This window comes from Marmota marmota, unplaced genomic scaffold (genome assembly GCF_001458135.2).
Source record: "Marmota marmota marmota unplaced genomic scaffold, marMar, whole genome shotgun sequence".
Lineage (NCBI taxonomy): Eukaryota > Metazoa > Chordata > Mammalia > Rodentia > Sciuridae > Marmota > Marmota marmota.
In genome coordinates this window covers 15,708,745-15,726,756 of record NW_026000222.1, presented here as the reverse complement: position 1 = coordinate 15,726,756, position 18,012 = coordinate 15,708,745, and the positions used below count along the sequence as shown (strand labels likewise).

The 18,012-nt window shown below is 48.9% G+C and overlaps 1 protein-coding gene and 2 pseudogenes across 1 annotated transcript; 1 reads left to right on the top strand and 2 right to left on the bottom strand.

Annotated features, from left to right (window-relative positions):
* Positions 1–989: 989 nt before the first annotated feature.
* Has3 (hyaluronan synthase 3) lies at positions 990–16,998 on the top strand. The gene is made up of 4 exons (XM_015496155.2): positions 990–3,190; positions 6,806–7,441; positions 10,423–10,524; positions 11,322–16,998. Exons 2-4 carry the CDS (start codon positions 6,806–6,808, stop codon positions 12,243–12,245), a joined length of 1,662 nt encoding a protein of 553 aa, XP_015351641.2. The 5' UTR covers positions 990–3,190; the 3' UTR covers positions 12,246–16,998.
* On the bottom strand, positions 14,555–15,434 carry LOC125613084 (annotated as a pseudogene).
* Positions 15,456–16,786, bottom strand: LOC125613083 (annotated as a pseudogene).
* Positions 16,999–18,012: the final 1,014 nt, after the last annotated feature.

Sequence of the window (18,012 nt, the reverse complement as noted above, 5' to 3'; positions counted from 1 at the left end):
AGCCTGGGTGGCTTGGCTGCTAGCTCTCATTCAGTTTTGCTTTGCTAGAAATTGTGGGCTGAATGCCAGGGAGGAGCACTGAAGCTTGAGGTCAGAGGGTGAGAGGAGTCCAAGGAACCACAATCCCTCCTCCCTCCCTCCCTCCCGCAAGTCCCTTACTAGGAGGCCAGCAGAGTGGAACTGTAGGCTTGAGGGAGTATCTGGTTACTGGCAATGTTACAAAATTCAAGCCCCTATGTGACACAAAGAGATGGAATGGCCGACTCCTAGTGCAAGGTATTTGAGTCGTGAGTTTGGATTTGAAAATTAGTTGAAAGGTGAAATATTTGTTTGTAGAGCTGCAGTTATCTCAGACCCTCCACAGCTTTGAGAAAGTCCCCTTCAGCTCTCCACGCTGCATAAACTTTCCTCTTGATTCTACTTCTGCATACCTTTCATTGTACACACACAGTGGTCGACACAGCCAGCCCTCATCATCACCTCCTGAAGGCAGCATCCACAAGTCTCATCAAAGCCCTTTCTCAGCTTTGGTTGGCTTATCTGCCTCTTAATTTCCTATGTATCTAGTCCTCACCCCAAAATATTATTGGCCCAGCCTGCCCCATACAGCACTTGTGACCTATCATTACTTTGCTCAGTCATAACCTACCCAATAAAATCCAAACTCCTTGTTTGGTCACTGTGCCCACAATCTGTCCTAGTATCCTCTTCCTCAGAGCAGCAATAAGTCATTATTTGCCACAGTTGGAAGTTTTTGGTTTAAATTTCTTGTTTCATCCAGGCTCTGCTGTCCTTCAAATACACCTTGCCAGCTGGGTGTGGTGGTGCACACCTGTAATCCCAGTGATTCAGTTGGCTGAGGCAGGAGGATCACAAATTTGAGGCCAGCCTCAGCAAATTAGTGTGAGACCCATGAGCAACTTAGCAAGACCTTGTCTCAAAAAAATAAAAGGGGCTGGAATGTAGCTCGGTGATAAAGTGCCCCTCGGTTCAATGCCCAGTACCAAAAACAAACAAAAATGCACCTTGCCCATTCCTGTATCTATTCTTGTATATAAACTAGTCTTCCTATCTAGAATGTTTGTTTGTTTGTTTGTTTTGGTACTAGGGATTGAACTCGGGCACTCTCCTAGTGAGCTACATTACCAGTGTTTTTTATTTATTTTTAAATTTTGAGACAGTGTCTTGCTAAATTACCTAAACTGGCCTCACACTTGCAATCCTCCTTCTTGCCTCAGCCTCTTGAGTAGCTGGGACTACAAGTGTTCCCAGTTCAAGAATGTCCTTAACAGCTTCCCCAGTTTTTCACAGAACTCTGCCCAGCCCATTGCATCTCACAGAGATTTCTTACCTGAAATTCTCAACTTCTTCCAGTTGCATCCTCTTACCAATATTTAGACCTTGTATAGTGACTGTTTTTCTGTTTTCAACTTTATTTGTCTTCAAGATGAATAACCTTCTGGGTGGCAGGAACTAGCCTGAGAACTCTGGGTACCGAAGCACCCTTCTCTGCTCAGAGCAGGCCTTCAGCAATTTAGTTAAATGACTATTCAAGTACAGTATGAATCTTCTGTTGAGTCAAGTAGGGAGGCTTGGCCTCTGGAACCAGTGTAAAAAGCCAATTGAACAACATCTGAATTCACATTTGTAAGTGGTGGGATATGGAATTTTTGCTGAGGCTGGCTTTGAACTCATGATCCTCCTACCTCAGCCCCCAGAGCTGCTGGAATTACAGGTGTGCGCCACTGTGCCTAGAATTAAATTTGTTTTAATTAGTTATACATGACAGTAGAATGCACTATGATACATCATTACATAAACGGAGTATAATTTCTCATTTTCCTGTTTGTACATGATGAAGAATCCCACCTATTGTGTAGTTATAGATGTATATAGGGTAGTTTTTTTTTAATGTAACTTTTTAGTGATCATTTCCCAAGCAGTGTGAAATGGTTTGATTTCCTACTGCAGAATGGGAGTGGGTCAAGGTCCTGGGGGCTTTGCCTGTGATGCTCAGCTCTATAGCCCAGAGTGAGGGTGAACAGATAAGTCCCTGCACTAAGACTTCTGGGAGGAGCAGCTTATAAACTGCAGCTCATGTTGCTATAAAGTTTTTGTAGTTAGGAAAGTGATGGAAATTATCGCAGTTGTGTTTGGAGGATATGCAAGTGCATTGTTTTTATGTCCTTCAAGTTTTTCTGAGATGTAAAAGCCCAGGGTCTTCAGCTGGTTCTAAATTTCTTTCCTCAGCTAATGCCCTCCTTTCCCCTATCCCCTCCCTTTCATCTCAAGTCTAGCCCCAGCTGGCATTGAGGTCAATTGGGAATTTAGGAGGTCATGAATGTCTGAAATAAAGGTGTAAAAAAGGGTAGGAGGAATTGTTTTGGCTTTAAGACACCGGAACCTGCAAGCTTCCTGCTAAACCATTTGCAGCTTCTACAAACAGCCTTAATGTCATCAGCGCCCCACTGTGGGATTCAAAGCTAAGCTGGTCACAATAGTTAACCCCTTCTTTGACCAACCTTTTTATATTTGATAACTATTCTCTTCCATTAGGAAGGTTCCGCTGCTTTGATTTTAACGAACAGCCCCTTGGCGTGTAGAAGTCCGGGGTAGGGGTGATTCGTTCTGCTCCCCAGCTTTGAAGAGTGAGTAGGTTTTCAAGACCTAGAAAGAGGGGCTTGGAGGCGGGGACGGAGAGTAAGAATTCTGGAGGAACCTATGGGTTATCTCGAAAGTTAGCAACGCTTCAGGTTCAAAATTGGGCACAATGACCTCCTCCCCTGGGCATCTGGCCCCGAGGCAATAGCGGAGCAGCTCTGCCTTCCGCCACATTGAGGAAACCAGTTTCCAAGAGCGCGCTGAGGCTGTATGTCCACGCGGGACCCCACAAGCCGCCAAACGCAGGCCTGTGGATTCCATTCGACCCAGCCGGGAACGGGGTGCCCTCGGGGAACCCTCCTACTCTTGTCAACTTTCGCGGCCCCAGGGCCGGAGGAGGGCGCCTCTCTCGGCGAGGACGAGCTCGGTACTTAAGGCGGCTTGGCAGGGCCGGCACTCGTCAGTCGGAGCGCGCGGCGGCGGCAGCGGCGCACCGTGGAGGGAGGCGCGGCGACGATAGGAGCCGGAGGAGGGGCATGGAGCCGCCGCGGGCCTGCTGAGCACCAGAGCGCGGGCAGCCGGCGGCACGGTGAGCGCGGGCCGGCCACCTCGGAGGGCGGGCCGCGCGGGGCTGCGCTGAGGGCCCTGGGAACCGGGCTCTGGAGATCCCTTCTGCCGAGCCCCAGGGGACCGTGTCTACAGCTGGGTGGCCAGCTGGGGCCGTGGCAGCTCCAGGCTTCTCGGCGGCGATTCCTGCAGCCACTTCCCCACTGACCCCTCCTCCCTTTCTTCCTCCAGCTTCTCCTCCTCCAGCCGCTCCTCCCTTCTTCCCTTGCGGCTCCTGGTTTGTGAATGAATTAGGAGGCGGACGACCGTGCGGGGCACGAGGCTGGTTGGAGTACCCCTCCCCCATCCACGCCCTCCAGGGTCTTCACACCTGTGGGGACACCAATTCCCAGAGCTCTGGTTCCTGCGGGTCAGCCGGGCCACGGCTGCACGTCCGCCAGACTGAGCTTCCTTTCCTTTGCCGGCTCAGAGGGACCTGAGGGCGCCCAGGCGCAAGGCAAGGAGCCCCCATCTCGCGCACAAGTTTCCATTCCGCTGCATGAGGGCCCCGCAGCAGGGCGCACCTGTCAGCGGGAGAGACGCTGCAGACCAGGCAGTCCCTCAAAGTTTTTTGGGGGGGTAGAGAGGTAGGGAAGCGAGTGCCTTTGGCTGGAGGGTTTTCCTTCAGTAGTCGGCGGGACCGGTTTTGGGGAAAGCCCCAACCTTGTGCCCTTGAAACTGAGTGCGCGTTAGCCAGTTTGGGACTGGCTCCCGTGAACCCTTTCTGAGCGAAGGGTATGGGGGTGGGGTGGAGGTTGGCGATCCAGGCTGTAGGATCACTTCGCCTTCGCCGGCTTGGGGTGACTGCAGGGGCAGGGGACCTCAACCAGAGACCGCACCAGAGCCTGATTGCACATAGGGAATACGGCAGTAGGACCTTCTTGGGTCCTCCGAGAGGAGGGTACAGAGGTAGTGCCTCTAATTCCTGTGGGGGAGGGGTCCTGCCCGGGGAAATAAGGGACTGGCGACACCGGGGATGCCGCCTTTGTCTGCAGACACACTTTTGCCAAGGTAGCTGGAGCCCCGGGAAGATGAGCAGGTCTAGTCCGATTGTGATTCCTTGGGTTTTCCGTTCCTTCCCGGCTGGGTCGTGGGAAACCGGCACGTGGGTGTGGCCGGCGCCGCTTTCGCCAGTGCGCGAAGCCCAGCCGGGTGAGAAGCTTGGCGAGTGCCTTCGCGGCCGGGCCGCATTGACCTGGTAGGCATAGCCTCCGTCACTGCGCCGAGGCGGGGCGCCAGGGCCTGGCAGGTTGCTGGGTTGGGCCCGGCACCTCCTGCCCCTCCCCAGAGCTCAGACTGGCCGTGAGGCCCGCAGCGCCCCCTCATCTTGTAAGCTCCAGAAGGGGACACGGGGGGCGGGGTCGCCCCTGGGTGATGGGTGGGGGCCCAGGGGGCCCAGGGGGCTCTGGGCCTCGGGCGTGTGCAGGAAAGGAGGACTGGGAGGACTAGGAGTCCTGCAGAGGAAGCACACCGCCGGCCTGGCGGGGCAGAGAGGCCGAGCTTCCCGGAGAGGCGAGTCTGCCAACAGCTTTTTGATCCAAGATGCTGGAAGGCTGCTAGTGTCTGAGTCTCTGGCTGATTTAGGCCGTGACTGCTTGCTCACTCCTCCTATGTAAGGTGTGTCCCCTGGCAGGAAGGTGTTTTTGTGTTGGGATGGAGGGCTCCGTTTCAGCGAGTCCTAGAGTTGGAACAAGCTTGAAAGTGAGATCATTGTCTGGATTCCCAGGGTGGAAATGGATTCTCTAGAAGGGGCAGGTGGTAAGAAGAGGACATGGGGAGAAGGCCTAGGTCAGAATGGAGGGCAGGAAGCAGTCCTTGTCAGCCTGTCCTTCCCACCTCTTCTTCATGCTGCTGTCCCCCACTGGGCTCCAGAGGAAGCCACAATCAGCCTTACCACTGGGCAGCACTGTAGGGCTGACATGTTTCCATTTTCAGGGAAATTATTTTCCTGAGACTTATGAAGCAAGAAACCATTAGAACCCCTATTGAGGGTGGGGGGAGATCAAGTCTTAGAGAACCTAGGCACAGCTCAGGCAGCCACGAGGTAGTAGAGCTTGTCTCAAGCCAAGTTACCACAGGATAGATGCTAGGAGCCCTGATTTGGCTGCAAATAGAAACTCAGCATCCTGGCATCATCTCCAGAAGTGGCCAGGCTGAGGGACGAACAAGGAGATTCCACCAGGGCACTAGGACCAAGCGGATGGGGCTCTCCAGCAGCCACCTCTCTCAGGCTGCTGCAGTGGTGGCTGCTGTTCCCTCTGGCGCTCCTCAGTGCTGGGCTTCCAGGAGGGCTGCCCACACCCCAGCTCTCATTTCCTCTTCTTTCCCTTGTTTGCTTTCCCTGCGGCTTTCCCTTTCTTTCCTGCCTCTCAAGTAAATGAGAAAAAGGTGAGAGAGCAGAACACTGGGAAGTTTCTCTTACTGATTTTGCCATGAGAAAGGGAAGCTGTTTGCATCCACCCCCCACCTCTTTTTGTTTCCTGCAGTTTCACCTCATCTTTTCCTCCCCCACTTTCTTCAAGGGCATTGTGCTGTGCTTTACCAATGAACAGTCTCCTAGAATGCAGTCACTCACCCTCTCCAGGGGTTGTAGCTCATAAGCCACTGGCTGCCACTCTTCCACTACTCTACCACGCTGTCTGCAGAGCTGTTCCCTTATGCTCAGGAATGCCTCAGGCTCACCCTACTTAAGCTTACCTATTAAGACTTTGGAGGCTGGGGGTGTGGCTCAGTGGTAGAGCACTTGTCTAGCAAATGTGAGGCACTCGGTTCAATCCTCAGCACCACTTAAAAATAAATAAATAAAATAAAGATATTGTATCCATCTACAACTAAAAAAAATTATAAAAAAAGACGACTTTGGATCAAGCAGATCCCATTCTGCCATCTGTGGGGTGTCACAAAATGCTGGCCTTTGGTTTGTCTGCTTTTTGGTGGTGGTGTGGTAACCAGGAGTTGAACCCAGGGGCACTGAGCCACATCCACAGCCCTTTTTATTTTTTATTTTATTTTATTTTTTTTAAATATATTTTTTTAAATTTTTTAGTTATCGGCGGACACAACATCTTTGTTTTGTATGTGGTGCTGAGGATCGAACCCGGGCCACACGCATGCCAGGCGAGCGCACTACCACTTGAGCCACATCCCCAGCCCCCACAGCCCTTTTTAATATTTGATTTTGAGACAAACTCTCGCTAAGTTGCTTAGGACCTCACAAAGCTGCTGAGGCTGGCTTTGAACTCACAATCCTCCTGCCTCAGCCTCAAGAGCTGCTAGGATTACAAGCTTGGCCACCATGCCCAACTGGTTTGTCTGCTTTCTTTACACATGTCACCCAATCACCCCTTGAAGATCCTATGAGATTAGTACTGCAGCCCACACTTCATCAATGAAATAACTCAGAGGTTACATAGATAGCAGAGCTGGGATTTGAACCTACTAGTCTAGCTTCTGGGTCTTAGCCATGCTCAGTAAGTGGTAATTATGGTTTTATTAGCAGCCCATTTCCCTTGTTTGGAGCCAGACTCCGAGAATGCCTACCCTCCTATTGTTTAGAAATACTGTCCTGCCTGACCCTATATCTCCTACCTTCTGCCAGATGCCGGTGCAGCTGACGACAGCCCTACGCGTGGTGGGCACCAGCCTGTTTGCCCTGGCGGTGCTGGGTGGCATCCTGGCAGCCTATGTGACAGGCTACCAATTCATCCACACAGAAAAGCACTACCTGTCGTTTGGCCTGTACGGCGCCATCCTGGGCCTGCACCTGCTCATCCAGAGCCTGTTCGCCTTCCTGGAGCATCGGCGCATGCGCAGGGCAGGGCAGCCAATAAAGTTGTCCTGCCAGCAGCGGCGTTCAGTGGCGCTCTGCATTGCAGCCTACCAGGAGGACCCTGACTACTTGCGCAAGTGCCTGCGTTCAGCCCAGCGTATTGCCTTTCCTGACCTCAAGGTAGTCATGGTGGTGGATGGCAATCGCCAGGAGGATGCTTACATGCTGGACATCTTCCATGAGGTGCTGGGTGGCACTGAACAAGCCGGCTTCTTTGTATGGCGCAGCAACTTCCATGAGGCGGGTGAGGGCGAGACTGAGGCCAGCCTGCAGGAGGGCATGGAGCGAGTGCGGGCAGTGGTACGGGCCAGCACCTTCTCATGCATCATGCAGAAGTGGGGAGGCAAGCGTGAGGTCATGTACACAGCCTTTAAGGCCCTTGGTGACTCCGTGGACTATATCCAGGTAAGGGTGACTCCTTAGGACTGTGTTGATGGACACATATTGAGCCAATGGGGCATGCTCTCCTTTCGGAGTTTTAGATCTAATTTAGGTCCAATGTGTGTGCATATCCCTCCTTTGAACTGAACAGGGCATAAAGGTTCTGAAGCTCTCCTGGGGTCAGACAGGACTGGATTAGAAGCTTGATTCTGCCTCTCCTTGACTTTGGTCAGATATTTGAGTTGATATTCCAATAATAAGAGCAGAAAACTGTTACAACAGAATTTACCTTACAGTGGGCACTGCTGTGGGCACTTTAGACACATCAGCTATTTTAATCCTCATAATACTCCTAGTGATTAGTACTATTATTAACTCTGTTCATAGAAGGTGAAACAGAAGCATAGAAAGTAGCTTAATTAATGTTACACTGCTAGTAAGGTGCAGAGTCAGGCAGCTATCTCAGGTCTGCTCTCAGTCCTCGGCAATACTCTCTTTGGCCACTGGCAATATAGGGGTGAGAAGAGCAAAAAAAAAAAATCTGGTTTGTTATGGGTCCAAAGTCCCACTCTTCCTACTGTCAAATCCATGTCTGTGAGGCAGGAGTGAAGGGACTCAGGGTGTGAGACATCTAGCACTTCATTTCTTAGCACCATTAACAGGGCTGGAACCCTGAGCAGACCCTGCCCAGCTTCTGGTCAAAGTGTGTCTCTGACACTAGCCTGGAAATTTTATTAGGTTGACGAGGTTGACAGAGCTTCAATTTTCAAATAACACAACCTAGAGAGAATTGAGAAGATTAAAACTCATATATTCAGTCCCATGCAGAAACTGAAATCCCAGAACCCCATGTTCTGGTCCAGAAGTTTTCATAGCATTCACACTACCTGTGCCTGTCTCTGCCCTTCTCTGCATCTGCTGTAGAGTTTTGCCCATAGTTTCATAAGTGCATAAAATAGTAGCTATTCTTGCAGCCATCTGTGTGCTGTTCAGTCTTGATGACAGCATGGTGAAGTCTCTGATACTATTTACGTTTTCTATTCATGTACCTACCTAGAACTAGTGTGCACAATTTGTTTGGCACAATTTTTTTGAAGGGTATGTCCTTGTGTGAGTTGATACCTTTGTCTTTTTCGTCTTCCTAGACCCAAGGACCTTCCCAGCCATGAAGGGAGGGATGTAAGCCTAGAATGCTGTTTGATTCTGCAGTTCACCTGGGATTGGGGAACTTTTGTGAAAACTTCCTGGGAACTCAAAAGCTTAGAAAAAGCCCTGAGCCCTGACATATGCTCAAACCTTAGTAGCTTTGTCATTCACTCCCTTGAATTACAGGACCTGCCCCCCACCCCAAAGCTGCTCTGCCACATGGTTCCCTTTCCCAGTCATCTGTGCACTCTGGTGGATCTGCAAACATGCCCATACCTGAGAAATGCCTTTTTCTTTATGGCCCTGGGGCCACTGCCTAAGGCAGCCCTGGGATAGAGCCAGGGAAGCTTGATGGATTTCAGCCTGCCCTCCAACAGTCCTATTGAGGGTGTGTCTTTCTCTCTGTGGGAGAGAACCTTGCCCCTGCCAGTGGGGAAAGCCAGGTGGCTCAGGACTCTTCCTTTCCTGCTCAGCTAAAACCACCTCCCTGGTATGAAAGAGATGGAGCAGCATGGAGAATCGGTTAGGGTGAGGACAGGAAGTAGCAATGAGACCAGCAGCACTGGGTAGCTTGTCCTGTAGGCTGGAGAGGCTCTGATTCTGGCCAAAGGCTAGCTGGGACCTTCTGGGGACCAGGATGTAAGGATGTGTCTGGTAAGGAGGTGGGAAGGAGCACATGTGAGGAACCTAGCCTGGCACTGATGACTGTGCCTGGTTCCTCCTTAGCTTCTACTGTTATTTGCCTGTGGCCACCTTCTCTTTTGACACAAGAGAAAACTGGGAAAGTTTGAGGTGTCAGAGGCAGCTGTCTTCCTGAAGGCTGATGGGAACCTTTTTTAAGTTTTTTGGTGCTGGGGAGTGAACCCAGGACTTTACATATATAAGTATCTTCAATGAAAGGATTTTAGGCTGTGGAATAGGGTTGTTTCACTTGTGGATATTCTACTCTGAGAACTGTGACCATAGAGCTCAATTAGGAGTCCATAAACCAATTCCCCTGCTTAATGATTTATCTAGACTCTTGTACCAATTCAGTGTCTTTTTAGAAAACATAAGAAGTCAGCCATCAGGGTAAGTGTTCAGAGCCTAAGTTCAATTAATAGTAGGACCCTGCTGGGCCATGAGCCTTCTGACAAAAGGAGAGCCAGGGCCTGATTCGAGGCAGCAATTGTTGGCTTCCACAACCACTGAGTAAATCCCAAACGAGCATTCTTTGGTCATACTGTGTCCCAATCAGCCTTGGCCAATGGAGTTTGTGATGAGTGAGCACAGAATGTCTGGGGCCATTTTGTGGTTTCATGGAGGGACTTATGGGTAGGTGGACCGATCCTCACCCCTGGGGCTTTAGGTTGTCCAAGAAGCCAGAGGCTGAAATAAAGACACTGATAACAACTACTCTATGAGATCACTTCAGCAGTAGCCTCTGATAGGAGCTACTTCTCAGTGTTCTGAGGAATGTCTGCTGTCCCTGATCTAGCCCACTGTGCCTGTTGTCTGACTTCAGTGGCTTGTTCCCCATTTCTGCCTAAGGACCCCATAGAAATATTTTGAGACCAGTTCTGTGGATTCTGGATCTGGAAGGGTAAAAGCTTACCCAGTGGTAAGCATTTTCCCCTTCCCAGACCAGTCTACTGTGGGTTTCTCTCTTCAGCTCAGAGGCTATCAAGCCTGGTATGTAAACTCACCTTTTCCTTAATTTCCTTTGTTTTTCTTCTCTCCCCTTTTATGGTCTAGATCTTTCTGCTGGAAGTAAATCATGTGGAAGGGGGTCATATCCCTCAGGCAGTGAGCAGCCTTGTGGGAGTGGGAGGGTATGTGTGTAGGCCTGAAGTCAAAATGGTCTGTGTACTCCCTTGTAGGTGTGTGACTCTGACACTGTGCTAGACCCAGCCTGTACCATTGAGATGCTTCGAGTCCTGGAGGAAGATCCCCAAGTAGGGGGAGTTGGTGGAGATGTCCAGGTAAGAAGTAACCAGGAATTTCTGGGTAGGAATCTAGACTCTTTCTGTTTCCTAATCCAACAGGATATACCTGGAAAATGGGTATTTTTTACTTGCTAGTATCTGGGGGGAGGTTCCCTTCTGGCAGTTTTCACTGGCAACAAAGGGCTCACCTAACTTGCTACCCAATTCCTTTCCTGCTCTTTTTCAATGTAAAGAGGGGAAATTACCAAATTATGGAGAGCCCATGCTGCAGGAAGGATTTTGAGGTCACAGATCCCAGAGGGTATTTCCTTTTGGGCTGATGGGATAGCAAATAGCTCCCAAGTTAGGACCTCAGAAGCCCTTGCTTTTAAGGAACTTAAGTTGAAGAGCTCTGGTAAGCTTCAAAGGCTGATCATCTTCTAGAGGATACTGCAGGCAACATATCATGTCTTTCCAGAAGTTTTTCAACTATGTAAGGCGCAGAACAGGTGGCTGGGGTGGGGTTTTGCTTCTTTCTCAAGTCCTTTTCTGTCACCACCACATAATCTCTTCTGACACTGAAGGTGGCTTAGACTACTAGAGCAGCTTAGTTGGAAAAATCAATGCAGATGACACAGTGGGAAGGTGGAGTTGTTGCTGGGGAGAGTCAATGAGTATGGTTGCTCTTCTGAGCCTTGGGTTTCTTAGGTCTGATGGGACTAGAAATGGTGGCCAGAAATCTTAGCAATGGGCTACAGAACTCATGGTAGGAAGGCTTCATGATCTCTGGTACATGACTACTCTGGGGCGCATGTCCTTAGATGAGGAGGCCCAGCATATCTGTTCCCTTACAGATCCTCAACAAATATGACTCGTGGATCTCCTTCCTAAGCAGTGTGCGGTACTGGATGGCCTTCAATGTGGAGCGGGCCTGCCAGTCCTACTTTGGATGTGTGCAGTGTATCAGTGGGCCATTGGGCATGTACCGCAATAGCCTTCTCCAGCAATTCCTGGAGGACTGGTACCATCAGAAGTTCCTAGGCAGCAAATGCAGCTTTGGGGATGACCGGCACCTTACCAACCGAGTCCTGAGTCTTGGCTACCGGACTAAGTATACAGCACGCTCCAAGTGCCTCACAGAGACCCCCACCAAGTACCTCCGGTGGCTCAACCAGCAGACCCGCTGGAGCAAGTCTTATTTCCGGGAGTGGCTCTACAATTCTCTGTGGTTCCATAAGCACCACCTCTGGATGACCTACGAATCAGTGGTCACAGGTTTCTTTCCCTTCTTCCTCATTGCTACAGTAATACAGCTTTTCTACCGTGGCCGCATCTGGAACATTCTTCTCTTCCTGCTGACAGTCCAGCTGGTGGGAATTATCAAGGCTACTTATGCCTGCTTCCTTCGGGGCAATGCAGAGATGATCTTCATGTCTCTTTACTCCCTTCTTTATATGTCCAGCCTCCTGCCAGCCAAAATCTTTGCCATTGCTACCATCAACAAATCTGGCTGGGGCACTTCTGGCAGAAAAACCATTGTAGTGAACTTCATTGGCCTCATCCCTGTGTCCATCTGGGTAGCAGTTCTTCTGGGTGGGCTGGCCTACACAGCTTATTGCCAGGACTTGTTCAGTGAGACCGAGCTAGCCTTCCTTGTCTCTGGGGCCATCCTGTATGGCTGCTACTGGGTGGCCCTCCTAATGCTTTATCTGGCCATCATTGCCAGGCGATGTGGGAAGAAGCCAGAGCAGTATAGCTTGGCTTTTGCTGAGGTGTGACACAGTCCCCCAAGTAGAGTGGGAAAAGTGCAATGGGTACGGGGAGGGTAGGGGAATGAAAGAGAAAAGATGGGGTGGGAGGGAGGAGGGAGTGCTGTTTTAGCTTCTTAATGGTTCGAAGGACAAATCTGAAATGCAAAGAATGGTGACTACAATATGGCCTAGGCAGCTTTGCCCAGAGGAGGGTGACACGGATTTTTCAGGTTCAAGGGAAATCATGTTTTCTGGCTACCTGCTTCCTCCTGCACACAGGCAATAGCCTCTGGGAATTATTTTTTCTCCCCCTGGGATCCACAGGGAATTCAGAAGTGTGCTAAACCAAGTAATAAGTTCTATTCAGTGGCAACTTATGATGGGTAAGTGAACAACAGCCTATGGGATGGGATCCTCTTAGTCCTTCTTAATATATTACCAGAGGTGGTGGGAGAACTTCCACTGAGAGATCAGGGCAGGCAAGTTAGTGTCCCCTCCTTCCCCAACCCTCAACCAGTAAGAATGTGCCTGATATTCAAGGCCCAGAAGCTTGATCTTTGGGCATCAGAAAACAGGGTCCAGGAATGGTGCTTTATGAGATATAAACCATTCCACATCTCCACATCCCATGGATGAGCCAAGCCAGCACTGAACTGCTTTTAAAAGTGCATTATTAAAAAGGAAATGTTGCCAGGAGGAAAAGAGTGTGTTGGTGCTAAAGACCATGGGATTATATGGAAGCCTTGGGCTGAAGGTATTCCACATGGAAAACTGCTTAGACTTCTAGATGGACTTTAACCTTGCTATGATCTCTGCTGGGCAGATAAAAATGTTTTAGCCAACTACCAGGAAGATCAAACCCCTATGTGTTCAAAAGGAAGTGAGGTTTTGGGTATTTCAATCTGTACCCTCCTGAATTCCTCTCAGTTTCAGCTCTGATCTAAGGCTAGATGTTACATCCTCCTTACTTCACTTTCTTCAAAAGCACATTTTTTGGGGGGTATGAAATGAGTTACCTCTTCCATCCTCATTATCATGGGTAAGTTTCTTAAGATGGCACCTAGGGCTCTTATAGGACCCTGTGCATTAGGCATGACTGCTTTCTGCACATACTGGAAGAATATCGGAAGCCTCTGATCAAACTAGCTACCATCTTGGAACTGGATCAATTACTTGACAGCCTGTGAGCATGGATGACTTTCAAGTTACTGTTCTCGACAATCATCTCCAACAGAAAGCTATTCAGTGTTGTCAAAGTGAACCCTAACCCTCGAATTCAAGCTGGTCATCTTTGAGACTGTTCATTTCTTCAGCAGCTTCTCCGGGGAAATCTTACAGCCAGTTTATGGACTGTCACTACTGCAATTGCTTGCTTTGGAACAGAAAGCAAACTAGGAGATGGAATTGGGTCCTATATACTAAGGTTCTTGCTTTCTCTCATACAGCCCCAGGACTGTTTTATTTCTCTGCCTTTGGGAGTGAGGGGAAGCAATTTTCTAGTGATTTGCAATAGACTGTGTTCAGCTTTTGGTTTTGTACCTGGGATTGACTAAGCCTTTGACTTAAGAGTTGTCTACTTGCTGTCTTTCTGAATGCCCTTTTCCAGGGAAGCCAGCTAACCTCTCAGAACAAACACTAAGGTAAAGTAGTTGAAGGGGCAATCCTCCAGTGTACCCAGGTGCTTTTGTACAAAGGAACAAAGTGTGCTCTGAACTATAGATGGGCAAACCCTGGTGCTTTCCTCCTCCTTCCATGAGCTCAAGGGTTTTCCAGGTGTAGCCAAGAGTTGCTATATAACACAGACCTCAAGTTTCTAATAAAACTGCTGGTTAATGTCAAGCCCAGGATTGATAACTGGGAAGCAGCAGGCATTTGCCAAAGGCATTCTAGGCTCTTCCGTGCTTCTGCTGGCCAAGAAGTAAACTATTTTGAGCATTACAATGGAGGAAATCCGGTCAGCCAACTGCAGAGCTCAGACTTCACTAAGGGCTTGTTTTTCTTCAGCTTTTACTTGAAGGTTAATGCAGGATGATGGACTCTGGATGGAAAACTCCTGACTGTCCTACCATCAGCTCTGCCTTGCACTGTGGTCACCTTTCCTCAGACCAGAAGAAGACAAGTATAGGTATCGTGCTCACAACGTTTGACCTCGACTGGTTTTTCTAAGTTATTTTGTACATTTTTCAGCAACAAAACCAAACTGGGTCTTCAGCTTTATCCCCGTTTCTTGCAAGGGAAGAGCCTTTATATTACTGAACACATTTTGTTTTTTCCTCATAGAGAAATGTAATCTTCTTTTGTATTATTTTCACAATAATTTGTAAACATATTTATTTTTACCTGCTTTTTAAATAAGGGAACTTCAAAGTTGGGAAGGGATTAGAAGGGATGCAGCTCCACTTGGTGATGGTGTTCATGTTTCTATTCTTGCTGATGTCACTAAGCCTAATGTATAGTATCTTCTGGGACTTCTGCTTTTCTTAAAGCCATGGTACCCAAGGGCATGTTGCTGGAGCTCTTCGGAAGCCACATCCTTGTTCAGCTTTTTCATCACCATTCCATCTTCATCTTGCTTGAATCCCTCCCATAGAAATGGTAGGACAGGTGCCAGAAAGCCTCCTTGGGTGTGTGTTTCCAGTCCATCTCATCCATGTGCCCAATCTTCACATCAGGCTTGTAGTCATCCTCTTTGAAGTCCTGCGTGAAGCCATGGTACTCCTCCCACCAGTTTTCCTTTTCTCTGGCCATTTTCTCCTCAGTACAGTATACCTTGAGGACAGGGCCTTATTGGGGGCCTTCACCAGCATCACTTCTACACTGTTGTCTATAGCAACCTTTTATTCTGACACAGTGGCCAGACCTCTGTTCACAATAGAGGCCTGGTTCAGGATGGTGGTGGCTTCTCATCTAGATTGGCTGCTCTAGTCAATGTTCTAACTTTTGTGTCTGAATCAGAGCCACCATTGCTTCTAGTCTCATTCAGTCCTTGAGCTCCTTCTGATTGACAGCCAGACAATAGGTGGGTATCTCACCAAAGGTACGATAAAACTCCAAGGTGGCATTAAACAGGATGGTCCTATTCCGCTTGGGAATCCACTTTGTTTCTTCAATCTCTACCACCTTCTCACCACTCTCTTGGAGGTGATGTCCATTTCTCCATGAGGTGGTATCCAATGGAGGGGGCTGGGACACAGGCTCCTTATCCTCTGGGGCTACCTACTCTGCTGTGGGCACTCATTACCAACCCTGGCCCTGCAGTCTAGAACCAAAGTCTCCAGCATAAGTCTAGTCCCCCAAAAGATAGCAAGCTTATATTACCACCTCCTTTTCCTTGCAGATTTTCTTCACCCTTGGCTTAGTTTTTTTTTTTTTTTTTTTTTTTTTTAGGTGTGAAGTATTCAGAGGCAAACCAGAGCCCTGCCAAGCCCAGACCTCTTCCAGTCAGTTCCCAAAGTTTGTTGACCATACAAGCCCTGGTCCAAATGGGACTGTAACCGCACCCCCTCCAGCTACTCACTGAACTTGGCCAGACCAGACCGAGGTTTTTGCTGTGCCAAGTCCATGTTCTCTTCTCTGCATGAGGGAAGCAGATAGACTGCTTCTTCTCTGCCTTCTGCTTATCTACCAGGTTCAAGTTCACTAGCACATCTTCCTCCTTCACTAACACACTTCTATCCTTAAGGGTAGACTACACCCATCCCCTCTTGAAAGGAATCAATGGCACACTCCACAGTGAGGCCCTGTGGGTCTGGTCAACTCTGCCTAAATTCCTCTTCCTCCAGAGTACTGACACCAGACTTGATCCATTTCTTCCAGCAACTCAGTCCTGTTCTGTTAAGTTCTTCTGCAGCTGTGACAGGTTGTGGTGTCAAGCCAGGATTCATCCTCCCTCAGTGTCTTTATCTTCTTCAACTGTGATTACCTGCTTTAGTACTGGGGATTGAACCCAGGGGTACTCTACCACTCGGCTACATCCCTAGCTTTTTTAAATTTTGAATTTTGTGACAGGGTCTCACTAAATTGCCTGGGCTGGTCTTGAACTTGCAAGTCTCCTGCCTCAGCCTTCTCAGCAGCTGGGATTACAGGCATGTACCATCATACACAGTTTTCCAACTTTTGATCCAGCAGATGCTTCTCCTTGGCAGCTACTTGCTTCTACAGCTCCTCTTGCTGTCACAAGGTCATGGGGTTGATGACATCGATTGCCACAGATTCCTTGGTGCCCACCTCTTTCTTGATGGCTTTGACCTCCAAGGGTTTCAGCCCAAGCTTTGCCCAAGTTTATTGTTCTTCTTGATACTGACTGCTGAGGCACCTTCAGCACTAGTTTTACAGATGGCAGCAGCCTTGTAGCTATCATTGTGCTACTCCTGCTTCATATCCCTTTTTAATGTCTTGGCCTGGCTGCTGTTCCTACTTGGGTGCTGCAGTGAGCCTGGCTTCTGCCCTGTGTCAGCTACTCTCACATTCACCCCTCCCCCAATGCTGCTACCAGTCCCATACTGGGTGCCCACAGCCTCCAAGATCCTGCTGCATCTTTCACTCCTGGTGCTTCTTGACAACCCCATGGTGCTGCATCAGCCTGGAGCCTGGCCTCCAAAGCCTCGGACACAAAATGGGAACACTTCTGGGTCACATGACAGGTGCTGTCCTGTTTGTGGCTGGAAACCAAGAAGGGCTGCTTCTGTCAATTGCCTTGGAGCCTTTTTTTCCCCTTAATTTTTCAGGTCAAAAATTTTATACTGCACTTATTTGTCAAAATAAAGATTCATGTAATGTTGCTGTTAGCTTTCCATTTATGTGCTGAAACCCCTGACATAAATCAGCTTTAGATTTCATAAGTTTCAGACCATGGTTGCTTGGCTCCACTGTTTCTGGGGATGTGGTGAGGCAGAATAACATGGTGGGGGTCACGTGGGGAGTGGGTAAAGTTGTTCACCTCATGGCTGCTGGGAAGCAAAGAAATCCAAAGAAGGGGTCTGGACAAAATACACCCTTCAAAGGTTTACCCACAGTAATCTCCTTCCTTCAACTAGATCCCACCTCCTAAAGTTTCCACCACTTCCCAATAGCCAATTAAACTGTGAATCTGCTGGGCATGGTGGCCATGCCTTATAATCCCAGTGAATCAGGAGGCCGAGGCATGAGGGACTGCAAGTTCAAAGCCAGACTCAGCAATTTAGTGAGACTTTAAGCAACTTAGCACCCTTTCTCAAAAAAAAAGAAGGGGGGAGGGAGAGCAAGGATGTGGTTCAGTGTCCCTGGGTTCAATCCCCATTCCCCCCACCCCCAATCCATCAGTAAACTAGTCCACTGATGAGGTTAGAGCTTTCATGATACAACCACATTATACCTCCAAACACTGCTGCACTGGGGAATAAGCTTTTAACACAAGAGCTTTTGGGGGACATTTCGTACCCAAACCATAAGAGTAAGGCTCCTTTAGCTACTTCCTCTTTGTACTTAATAAAATTGGCCCTTTATTCTAGCATCAAAAGGACTGAAGTTGAAACAGTTTAATCAGTGGAACTCGAAAGCAGGTAAGTTATTATAGCTGACTTGACATGGGGAATATAGTTGGCCTATGTTGATAACTACACACCCACGAGGGCTTTTATTGTAGAGGTGAGGCAGGGTCTATGGTGAAATAAATGGCAAATGAGTGACCTAAAAACCAAAGATTCCTTACTCCTTGAGTGGAAGCATTTTAGGGGGCAGGTAACACAGGATTGCGGCCAAGCTGAAATAATGAAAAACAGGTAATCTCTCTCTGTGGAACAGGTAACAAAATGGA

Excerpts from the sequence above, each read along its gene's own strand:
- Has3 (XM_015496155.2), top strand. The coding sequence starts at position 6,806 with ATGCCGGTGCAGCTGACGACAGCCCTACGCGTGGTGGGCACCAGCCTG. Across the intron at positions 7,442-10,422 it reads ACTCCGTGGACTATATCCAG|GTGTGTGACTCTGACACTGT; the intron begins GTAAGGGTGACT and ends ACTCCCTTGTAG. Across the intron at positions 10,525-11,321 it reads GAGTTGGTGGAGATGTCCAG|ATCCTCAACAAATATGACTC; the intron begins GTAAGAAGTAAC and ends GTTCCCTTACAG.